The sequence below is a fragment of the Aethalodelphis obliquidens genome, unplaced genomic scaffold (genome assembly GCF_003676395.1).
Source record: "Aethalodelphis obliquidens isolate GAN/ISIS:26980383/991018 unplaced genomic scaffold, ASM367639v1 scaffold4, whole genome shotgun sequence".
NCBI lineage: Eukaryota > Metazoa > Chordata > Mammalia > Artiodactyla > Delphinidae > Aethalodelphis > Aethalodelphis obliquidens.
Genome location: NW_020837948.1, coordinates 54,988,402 through 55,000,636, shown reverse-complemented (window position 1 = coordinate 55,000,636; position 12,235 = coordinate 54,988,402). Strand labels below are relative to the sequence as shown.

Here is a 12,235-nt window from a genome sequence, read left to right as displayed (position 1 = left end):
TGGTATTAAATACAAATATTCCCCTGTATTTGCTGCTTCAGTTTTCATATAACATCAATTTTCCAAAGCAATATGGACTTGCATTATATTATTCTTTAAAATGTTGTATGAAGCCAGGTTGGGTAACATTTTTGTTTTGAGGCACAGGACTTGAATTACCAAGTGACACAGTTCAGTTTATAATATAAATAAGTTTTCCAGGAACCTGTTTTACATTAGAGATTGCTACAAAACTAAGATAAAATTGTTGTGAGACCACCAAATAGGCTTGAAACGAAGTTGATCCAACCTATTCACCTGTCTTGGAAATTAGCAAGCATTGCTACAGTTAGCTTGATGCCCACTAACGACCTGAGTCATGGTAATTAAAAAAGACTGGCTTGATTAGGTCCAGGTCCTTGTGCTACATGGACCTTCAACCAATGAAAGCATTAGAAATTAACTTTATGACACCAAAATGAGAACCAACAATACAGAAATCATAAAAATATACCATAAATCAAAATCATTATCTATTAAATTAGTTTTGAGCTGAGCTTTGGTTATTGAAATAATTTAAAGGAACTAATAAATATGCAATCCACACTACACCTGCTTATAATCATAAAGAGAGTTTTAAAAATCCATTTTCAACATGAAGAGATTGTTTGTGCCTTATCCCCAAACAATAATACCCAAACACTGAAGCAAAAAAGTCAGCTATCTATTAACCTACTGGTGACCAACAACAGAACTTAGTGCTTTCAGGAGTCAGGTCATTTTCACCCTTATTTTACAAAGCTAAACCAAGATTTCTGTTATCAGAAGGAGCAATCTGCTGCTAGGCTCTGCCCAAACGTCAAGCACCTGCTTTCTCTGGTCTGGAGGCAGATGGTACATCATAAAAATAAAAGTCATGGGGAAAATGCACAGAAAGATATTCCCTTTAAAACCCTTTAGGAGGTTCTTTTTTCCTAAAATCTAATGCTATAAATATACATCTTTATGTTAATATCTTAGCTTAGAATTTGGGAACTGATTCAGGGGCATTAAAAAAGTTTCCTTAGCCTGATTCATATTCATGTGTTCACATATTTCCATAGAATGGGGAAACAGCCTTTACTTTAGCTGATTAGCACCCAAGGTAGGCCAGAACAGGAATTTTGGAATTCTAACAAATACCCTGAGCGAAAGCAGCTGCCATCCTTATCCTTCAATATTACTGCTAACTGTACCTCCATTGAGTTCTCTTATAGTAACTGAGACACCGCTTAATAGGTGTCTGAATCAGCTCAGGCTGCTATAACAAAATAGCACAGAGGGAGTAGCTGAAACAACAGGAGTTTACTTCTTACAGTTCTGGAGGCTGGTGAGTCCAAGATCAAGGTGCCGGCCAATTTGGTTCCCCCATGAGCCTCCTCTTCCTGGCTGGCAGACAGCGCCTTCTCACTATGTCCTCAGATGGTAGAGAGAGAGCAACCTCTGATCTCTCTTCTTCTTCTCATAAGAACATTGATCCCAACATGGAGGTCCCACCTCATGATCTCATCTGAACTAATTTCCTCCCAAAGGCCCCGACTCCAAATAGCATCACATGGGGCTTAGGGCTTCAGTGTATGAATTTTGGAGGGACACAAACATTCAGACCATAACAATGGAATAACCTCATTTATGTTTGTGGGATTTGTAGAGATGAGCTAGGCTGTAATAAATTGGCCTCATAATATGCTTTTCCACAATAATTATGTAGGGTGGTGTTTCTCAAACTTTAGGTGCATCGGAATCCCCTGAAGCTTGTTAAACACAGATCTCTTGGCCTGACCCCCAGGGATTCTGATTTAGTAGGTCTGTGTGGGGGACCTAAGGATTTGCATTTGTAACAAGCTCCCAGGTGAGCCTCAGGCTATCTGCTTGAGAACCACTGATGCAGGGGTTCCCTTTGGAATGTTAATATCAGTTATGATTCTTTGGGCCTGTATTGGCTTCTCAGTAATACCTGTTTTATGCTGAACATATTTGAAATGTGTCGGTTTGCTTATACGCAGATGTTGCAGTTACATACAAAGATGCTCTCAATAAGCAGATGGATAGATCTGCTGGGGCGAGGCTGCTTCGTGCTGTGAGCACCCAGGGAGAGTCAATTAATGCAGTATGTCTATGTCTCGTTAGCTAATTGTGACTTCACAAGTCACCGAGATTTACAAGAGTGTCTGCTGACATCTTATCCTTACTGATTTTTAATCTTAGAATTTAGAGCTAGTCTTTAAAGTTGCTGGATTCTGCTACCTTACATCTACAAGCACGTTGCAATTGTTCGAACTAATATCAAATTTTGACAAATTTTAATATGAAGCATTTGAGCAATGCTTACTATATATGTTCAACTCATTTGTCCTATAATCATACTTGGCTAAATTTTAAAGCATGGCTCTGTCATGAAACAGCACAATTTTAAGATTTACTTCAAGTAAAACTTTGGAATGTAAACATACCTTATTTAGTTTTACAAAATATCCCAGTCCCGCTTCCAGGGGATTTGTATCACAGTTCATCTAAAAGGGAAAACACACATTATAAATCTTAGATGAGTGCAAATTGTTTTAATAACATCACTTTCATATATACTTTTTAGGGAAGAGAACACTTTTTCACTATGAATATAGATTCTGAAAAAGGAAAATTGTGGACTGGCCTCAAAGTAATTTTTTTAAATCTAAAATTCAAATGTAGCCTTTCAGCAAATACTGTTATTTCAATAGCAAATTAGAAACTAAAATTCACAGTTTGTTTCCTAGGCTCTCTTTGTATAATAAACATCTGAGGGATACCACAACAATGATGTCTTCCCAGAAACAAGACTTTCAGAAGCTTTTATCTAATAATTTTACATAAATAGGTTTTGAAACGGTAGTAAGTAATTTACTTATCTTACAATCATCCAGAAATTGGGATAAGTAGAGGAAAAAGCAGGTGATAGGAAAATGGCTTCTACAGAGTTCAGGAGAGGGAAAAGGAAAAAAATAGAGATTGAATTTCAATCTTTTCAAATTGGTTGAGTTATTACAATATAGTTCAAGGGGAACTAAAGCCACTATTTGGGACTAGACCTGATTTTTGTTTACTTGTTTATTTTGTTGTCGTTGGTCTCTTTTGCTCCAGGAGAACTGGTCTAAACCTCATAAAAAGTTGCCAAACTTAAAAAAAAAGACAACACAGCCCTCGTATGAACTGAATGAGTAATATAAACTTGTTTTACATAACATAAAATTTCGGCCTCATATTTCCTAATCCATTTGAGCACCTCTAAAATTTTTACCTGCTCAAAGTTTCAGAATTCCAGGAAAAAAATGAAAACAAAGCCCAGATGCTTGGTTGATGTATTAACACTAGAGGGCGTGCTGGCACTGCTGGGAAATCGGAGGGACGGGGGATGGAGAAAACCCTTTCAGAGGAGGGGTCCGAGGGAAAAGGCAGGGAGGCGCAGAAACGCCTGACCGCAAAGGCTGCTTCAGCTGCTTCATCCCTTGTGGAGTGTGGAGGCAGAGCCGTCCTCTACTTTTCTCCCTGCAGCAGCCTCCGCTAAGAACCCCACCCACACCCGGCTTGTAGGTTGAGAATCCTTATAACACAGCACCTCTCCTGCAAAACAGTGACTTGCCCCAGGGCCCTTGTTCTTTCAGGGGCTCCAGGAGGCTGCCCTCTCCACCTCAAAGTCCACTTGCTTCTGTCCCTGGTCTAGCTGTCCAAGGGACCCTGCCTGCACTTTCAAACCCACTCTGCCCTCAAATTTATTGTTATATCCTAGGCACTTTGTAGACTATCTAATCTCGACAATAACTCTGGAGGAGAAAGACTGCCCCTATCTTATAGAGAAGTAAACAGACTCTAGAGGGTTAAGGTCACACAGTTAGTATGTGGTAGAGGATACATCTGAACCCAAGAGACCCTACCCTGAAGTAAGTACATCTTTTACCACTGTCCCTTATCTCACTTCCCAGGCCTAAAACCTTAACGTCTTCCAAGGAAACAACTAGCAAATCTGAAAAAATTAAGGGGGTCTAAAAATAGCCTGCCATATTGGAGATAAAACAGAGAACAGAGTAATCTGGACCAAGTTGTTTATTACTTCTTAGTGTGATTGTGTTTTGAACAGGGATTGTGTGTAGAACTGCCAACCCCTTGCACAAGAATCACCAATAATACCTCCTTCAGAGAGAGTTGAGAAGGTAGATGAGATCATGACTATGAAAATGGTGTGTAACTACACAAATAGAAACCCTGAGTTCCCATTATTAATGGTGGGAGTGGGCTGGACCAACAGATCCCAGACCACCAACCACCAACCCCCCTCAGAATGACCCCTTTGGCTGTTACTTCCCCAAAAGGTGCGGGATAAGAAAGAACTGAGGATGGGCAATATGACAGAGGAGAAGGAAGAATTTGAAAGGTAGTCCTCAAGTCCCGTGAGGTAGGCAGGCTCCCTTGGGATAGCCACAGCTCCGCACACAGTCAGAGACAGATGTCCAGGGCTCTCTGCTAAGCAGGAGGAATTAGGGCAGAATAAACATTATGTCATAATTCCAGTGAATTTGCAACTGGGAAATTGGGGAGAAAAACCTCTTTCCCTAATTAAATAAAACTTCGGGGAATTCTCAGGTGGTCCAGTGGTTAGGGCTCTGCGCTTCCACTGCAGGGGGCATGGGTTTGATCCCTGGTCTGGGGAAGTAAGATCTCGCATGCTGCACGGCATGGGCAAAACAAAAAAAAAATTTTTTTTCTTATAATACATACTTTCTCTTACAGCCAGAGCCAATGTTAATGCAGTTAAAACTAACCCTTATATAAAAATCAGATACAGTACACGTAAAATTTTAATAAAGATGCTAGCATTTCAAACCTCTGACCCCCAGGCTCTGAAAGCTTTCTCCAGTCTTAAGGCATTCATGGCATAGGTTCCAAAATTGTCAATTCCCTCTTCCTGGCCTGCATTCATGATAACGCCATAAAGTGCCGCAGAATCTTCTCGTCTGTGGTACAGCTCCCAACCCAGCTCACCTGAAATACACCCACAAGTGCCCACCAGAGTAAGAATGATGATCATTGAGTCTAATGTGCAATAGCTAAAACACATCAATAAATGGAGAGATTCCATTTATGCAATATAGACATTGTTGAGTTTTAAAAGACCAGTTCAGAAAAAGGTTGCAACCAAACCCCACTGCAAAGGAGCCTGCCATATCACAGATGCTTTTGTGCCCAATCTTGTCCCCCACACAGAGGGTAGCATCTAGGACATCTCATGACACAGAAAGACTGTGATGCAGGAGTTACTCTTGCCCCTTGACCTCAGCTTCATAATGTTAAGTCAGGAATTAGCATGGCAGAGTTTATCAAGAAAAGGGGTTCAAGGTTTAGACACCTCAACCCCCAACTCCTTGGCCCCAAATCACAAGGCTTAAAGATAAAGGCAACTGGGCTTCCCTGGTGGCGCAGTGGTTGAGAGTCCGCCTGCCGATGCAGGGGACACGGGTTCGTGCCCCGGTTGGGGAAGATCCCACATGCCATGGAGCGGCTGGGCCCGTGAGCCACGGCCGCTGAGCCTGCGCGTCCGGAGCCTATGCTCCGCAACGGGAGAGGCCGCAACAGTCAGAGGCCCGCGTACCGCAAAAAAACAAACAAACAAACAAAAAAGATAAAGGCAACTGATGACAGTTATTCAAATGGTCTTCACTGTGGGATAGCCATAGTCTCTAATGCCCCCCACTCCCCCCTTCTTCCCCATTTGGTCATTTAATTCACCATTAGAGCTGTGGGCAAAAAACAAAGAAAATGACACCCAACACAAAGAGTCTGCTTATTTTTTATTCTGCTTATGTTTTATTCTGGTCACCATTTTGCCAAGGTTGGGCAGAGGAAGGATGGTGAAAAGGGACAGTGGAAGCCCAGGGAAGAGCTATGGTCTTTATACTGTATGTTCGCCTCATTCCTCATGTCAAGGGCTGATGGTGAGGTGCTTCTCCAGGACAAACACCAGAACGTTAGCAACACGTAATTGAGTGAATGCCTGGGCACCCAGTACGTCTTCTGTGAAGGGACAGGGAATCTACAGGGAGTTAGAAGTGAGCCCAGAGCACCAATGGGGAGCATTCATTCATCCCTGTTTCCAAATATCTACTATGTGCAATGTTAGCTGCATAGTAAGTCTTCCCTAATGCACTTAAGAGTCAGAAAGAAAGATGATCAGTAGTAATGCTTTAAGAGCGGTGCCTGATACATTCACGATGTTCTCTATGGGAGACTCTATCAATGGGAGACCATTTTGAATGTTCCCAAACAGAATCAGCTGGCCTGAATATTCTGTCAACCCTTCCAACTATTCCAACAGCCATCTTCTTCCCACCTTCTTACCTACCTTTCCAAATGGTAGGCAGCTAGCTATGAGCCTGGAACAATTGGAAATCTATGGAAGGACTCTCTCAGACTAGGAGTGAATAAACAAAATTGTCAGAAGAGTCAGGCAGGAGAAATCTTTCTCCAAAGTTAAAATGACCAAAGTGAATGTGTGTGTGTGTGTGTGTGTGTGCGCGCGCGCACGCGTGTGTGTGTGTGTGTGTGCGCGCACTGTGTGTATGTGCATGCGTGCACACATTTCTGGTAACTGCTTTTAAATTTTAGAGCCTTATTCTAGGTTGTTTTCCAATTCTTACCAGTATAAGATATCCTGATAGCAGTGACAGGAATGTTGGAAACCTTTAAAGACTTGGTCTGAAGAAACTTGAAAACACCATCACTAAGATCTTCAGAGGTCAGTTTCTGAAGGACCTTTCTTGCATGTGGCCCTGCGATGCCAAGGACTCCAAGCTCATCGGTTATGTTTTTAATTTCAACATCATATCCACCTTTGACAGCCTCTTCTTCAATCCATCTGCATTTGAGATTCATAAACATCGTGTTAAATCCTGCTTGAATAATGCATGTTGGTAACAGATTATTTCTCGGAAGAAATGCTCTGTGTCTAGAATTGCCAGAAAGTCCCTAGAATGTCATTTCACATAGATCACCTAATTTTTAAAGTTGAGGAAACTGAGTCCCAGAGATGTTAAATGATCCTCTTTAAACTACCCACTTCAATGTGTGGGCAATTTTTCACAGTACGGAAGGACCCTTCCGTTTAAACAAACTCTGCCACACGATTCTTTTAAATAGTGACAGCCCTATTGCATTTAAACTGATGATTCAATCTTGGGAAAATTTTCTCTAATACCTGTACACAGGAGGCATGCTTGTGCTGCTAAAGGTTAATAATGCACCTGCCACCAGACACATATTTGCTTTGACAATGGCAAGGAAAAGATTAAAACTCTAAAGACTAGTTTCAATTTCTGAGTCTTGATGAGTTATTGGAACCCAGGGATAGGGCTCATTTATAATTTATTGAGCACTCCCTGGAGCTACACAAGTCTATCAGAAAATGATCATCTGGACTGACACAAAGCTAAGCTACTAAGATGGCTCCCAATGCACCTTGGATTGGAGGATATAATTTGCATCATTTTACAACTAGAGTGAGAATCTGTCAGAGTAAGATGTTTACTAAACAACAATATTCCAAGTATTTTTGAAATACTGAAGATTAGAGATTTTAGAGCAGACTAAATAGTAGACTAAAGCTTCGTGTGAAGGATTGACTTGGCAGGTCAATGATTTAGATGCAGCTTTGTGGCACAAAGCGTGAAAAAGGAAGAAAAACCAGGGAGGCAGTTCACTAAAGTGGACCAAACATGGGCATCAGAATCAACAAGGCTGGCTTGAGCAGGTTACTTTAATCCAAACTTCACTTTCCTCACCTGAAATTGGGAATAATACATACCTTGCAGATATATCTATTAAAAGAATTTATTGAGATAACGTGTAATAATGGTTTTGACATATTGGTGATGCCTAACAAAAGGGAGTTAATATTATTAAAACCAGTAAACCCCATGGATGGACTACCTTTGGGAGGGGGATGGTCATAGGGGCCCTTCAAATAATTTCCTCTATGAGACATGAAGTTTATTTAAAACAATAAGATTTTAAGAATTAAAGTTGTACTTTCAATTACTGGTAAAAAAACAAACAAACAAACAAAACCTCGGTGCAAGATTGGGTCAATATACAATCCATGTAAAATTTTCTTACTAGGTGTACACTTACCTAAGATCATGAAGTTCTGATCCAGAACCAGTTATTAATAGAAACTCCCCAGGAGACTGGTGAGAAACTGTCAACTCAGCATATACTTGACCTTTTGGTGTTAACATGTGACTTATATTTGTAAAACCCACCTACACAAAAGAATTTTAAATTACCTCAGGATGAAATAAAAATCTTATGTGTCCTTTTAACACCACATGGAAATAAAAATGTGGTTGTCAAAAATGAAAAACATCTGAATGCTATCATTTCTATCAATTGTGTGAACTATCTGTAAACCTAAACCCATTAATTTTGAAGTTTTCAGTTTAAATGACCATTATAATTACTTGTCATAAAAATTACACTTCCTCCAATTTGGGGGTTCCCATTTACACAACTAAACAAAGTCATAAGGTCCTTAGATGATAATTCATTTCACAAAAATTTAAATTTGAAAATTAGCTAGAATACCCTTGGTTAGTTGAAGGGTTCTGGTGTTCATACAGAAATCATTAGGTGAATTGACATAACATATTCGTTTTTTTGAAAACAAGAGGTAGAGAATTAAGTAGGCCAGAATCCTGGACCTTGTACCCCTATAAGGTTATTTACCTTGGGAATGACATTTGCAAAGAGATGGTCCAACAATCTAATGGAGTCTTGACCTTTGATGTTAAACTTGCCAAATGGTGACAGGTCAATCACCCCTACCCTTTGCATAACCTGTTTATACTCAGAGCCCACAGGATCAAACCAGTTTGTGCGGCGAAAACTTGGCCTGAAACACAATGTTTGTCATAAAACAAGAGTTATTCATTTTCAAAAAATTACAGAATAAGGATATTTTAATACACCCTCTTTGCCTAGAAAATTTCATTTGGGGGAAAAGTGCCACCTGTTCTACAAATCATACATACATATTGGAATCTACTTGATTTTTTAAGTTACTCATCTATCCCTTGACCCATTTCATAGTGAATGAAGTATTAATTAAGTAGAAAATAAGATAGGCCATGTGGGTTCTCAGATCTGGAAAAGAGCTTAGAAGTTAACCAATCCTGTAGTTTTCAACCTTGGTTACATATTAGAATCACTGGGGGGGAGCATTTTAAAAGTACTAATTTGGGGGGCATAATTAAACCAGAATATATGAGGGGTAGAGATATCTTGTTTTTTGTTTCTCAAACATTTATGCAAATACATCACTTGTACTTGTTAAGATACCGATTCTGATGCAGCAGGTCTGTGGAGGGGCCCTAGATTCTGCACTCTAACAGGCTTCATGCTGGTCCACCTGGAGTAAGCAAGGATCTGGTCCAACATCTTCATTTTTTAGAGAAAAGACACAAAGTGACTTCCAAGGTCTTTGCATTAGTTAATGACAGAGCTGGGCCTGGAACAAAGGTCTCCTAACTCATTATGCAGGGTCGTTTCTAGTTTACAGAGTGGACTATTAATGTGGTATTTTAACTTCAGAGCAGGATGCTAAGTCTGCAAAATGAGTCTTCAGTGGTTTAATTATTAAAATAGTAGAAGAAATAGGCCAGGTCCAAACAGCACAAGGTGAAGAATAGATCTGGCATTTATCTGAGTCGTTTAGGAAAAACCAAACCGGTATTTTGCCCCCAGGTAATCTCCACTGGCTGACTACAGAGTCCAAATTCATTAATCAGCAACTGGCCCTCTACTATACTTTGGACCTTTTAGATCTGATCTTACAGTAGACATTAAAACCTGTTTAAATAAGCAAAATGACAGGTCAAAAAAAGAAGAGAGAGAGAGAGAATTGGACTTCCTGGTGGTGCAGTGGTTAAGAACCCATCCGCCAATGCAGGGGACACGGGTTCCAATCCCTGGTCTGGGAAGATCCCACATGCCGTGGAGCAACTAAGCCCGTGCGCCACAACTACTGAGCCTGCACTCTAGAGCTCGCGTGCCACAACTACTGAAGCTCGCGTGTGTAGAGCCTGTGCTCCGCAACAAGAGAAGCCACCGCAATGAGAAGCCCACACACCGCAACAAAGAGTAGCCCCCGCTCGCCGCAACCAGAGAAAAGCCCATGAACAGCAATGAAGACCCAACACAGCTGAGAAAGAAAAAGGAGAACTTAACGTGAAAAGGAAACTTTCTTTTCTCTTGGTTTATGGATTCTCATGAGAAAAAATATATAATCACTATTAATCCCAAGTACAATAGTATGCAATCCAAGTATAATGGCAACAACTTTAGAGGAATTCAGAGAATTGTTTTAGTGATGTGCTTTACGTTTTAGCTCAAACTAAAATAGTAAGTAAATGACCTTTTCCGCTAATGTACTAGCACTGCATATAACTTGCATGATTCGATGCACACACACTAGAAAGCGGTTGCTTTGAGCTATTCCTTGACAAATAGAAAATCCATATTTCCATACTGTTTCCATACTATGTGGCTTGGCCAGGCATCCTAAACCAGGACAAACCTTCAGGAGCCAACTGAAGCCATGTGGGGATTTGGAGAGGGTGGAGAAGGTTCTCTGAGCAACCGGAAAATGCCAAGCAGAGGCTTCATCTGGGCTGGTTGTAGGTCTCGCGAGGCCACATGGGTCCTAGATATGGACCAACGTCACGTGGGATAAACTAAGGCCTGCACTGCACAAAAAGTGATTTTCGTGGGAAAAGGCTCAATGCTCTTTGGAATGGGGTGGAGCGATGGGGTGGGAGGGGGACGTGGCACCTCTCTGGGGTCCCTCCATTCCACCCCCAAATTTCATTCTGCGGTGAGAGTGACAGGCAGGTGAAGTCACCCACTTACCTGTACCCAGTGTCCTGGCCTGGTTGATAGAACCAGTGTGGCTGCTCCCAGCCTGCATGGAACCCCATGGAACACTTGGACTCCAGGGTTTTATAAAGCCCACTGACTCGCTGAGTTGGCCTCCCGGCAAACCGTTCTTCTTTAGGGTAACCAACTGAAAAAGGAAAATCGGTGCTCTGAATAGCATAGAACCAAAACTATAAAATATTTTGAAGGGATTCAGAAAATGGAAAACACAGCACTTAAAGTCTAGAAGCATATATTATATACATATATATAATATATATATGTATATATTATATGTATAATATATATGTATGTATTATATATATACATATATATGCATTAAATTTATGTTTTACAAAAACCCAAAGCTGTATTTATATTGATCATCAAAGGGTAAAGTAAAAATAGATTTAAAAGTTAAAATCACTTATGCATTCCTCACATTAAAGATATATATTCATATAGATTCCTTTTTGTGTCTTAGAGGTACATGCTTTTTAGACTCCCTAACCATTCCCCCACGATACACAGAATAAAAAGCTTCTAAAGTCAGAAGTGATGTAAGTCAGTTCTGAACACACTTCATAGACAACGGTAAATGTGCACTTTACCAATATTGTTGAATCCATACGACTCTCTTGCTTTGGCCTCGGTGTACTGAGTTGTTGTCCACTTGCCATAGCGATTGGGATCCAATTCTATCAGATCAAAAGGAGGCTCTCCGTGCAGGATCCAGTCACTGAGATATTTCCCTACCCCACCAGCATGGATTATGCCATACCTTTCAAATACAGAAATAAATACCCTGTTACTAACACATATTGTTTTCCAACAATGAAACATGTCCATATATTTAACAAGGCCTCAAAGCTACAGTGTTCTGTGCTATTGCTATTCAGAACACACAATCAACATAATCTTTATGCTATCATATTTTTTCCTCCAAAAAAAAAATCTTTAGGCATCCAAATTAAATGTGCCTGACTTGATAGCTAGTTTCTTTCCACAGTTTCAAGAGCTGTATATCTGCAAAATAGTCTATGACTCTTAGCTAGTAAGGATGCTTTAGGAAAACGGAGGAGAGGAAGCACACAGGCAGATGTGGTTGGTACCTTACCAGCCCTCTTGAGCTATGATTATCCTCCCTAATAGGAACTTTGCAGTAGAAATATGTACACTGTAGAGTGGCACACCCATCTCTTCTCAGACTCAGTTTAGTTCAGGTTCCCATAGCAATGACCTCTGCACAAGGATCTTGGGCCATTATTGTAGAAGAAGC

At 40.5% G+C, this 12,235-nt stretch overlaps 1 protein-coding gene across 1 annotated transcript in view; it reads right to left on the bottom strand.

Moving 5' to 3' along the window:
* Nucleotides 1-12,235, bottom strand: part of DMGDH (dimethylglycine dehydrogenase) — a 60,515-nt gene that overhangs the window by 19,002 nt on the left and 29,278 nt on the right. Inside the window, exons 8-14 of the mRNA XM_027094735.1 lie at nucleotides 11,568-11,737; nucleotides 10,951-11,104; nucleotides 8,770-8,935; nucleotides 8,176-8,306; nucleotides 6,687-6,904; nucleotides 4,877-5,034; nucleotides 2,472-2,531 (exon numbers count right to left, since the gene is read on the bottom strand). Of these exons, the coding sequence (XP_026950536.1) occupies nucleotides 2,472-2,531; nucleotides 4,877-5,034; nucleotides 6,687-6,904; nucleotides 8,176-8,306; nucleotides 8,770-8,935; nucleotides 10,951-11,104; nucleotides 11,568-11,737 (1,057 nt within the window). The remainder of the gene's footprint in view (nucleotides 1-2,471; nucleotides 2,532-4,876; nucleotides 5,035-6,686; nucleotides 6,905-8,175; nucleotides 8,307-8,769; nucleotides 8,936-10,950; nucleotides 11,105-11,567; nucleotides 11,738-12,235) is intronic.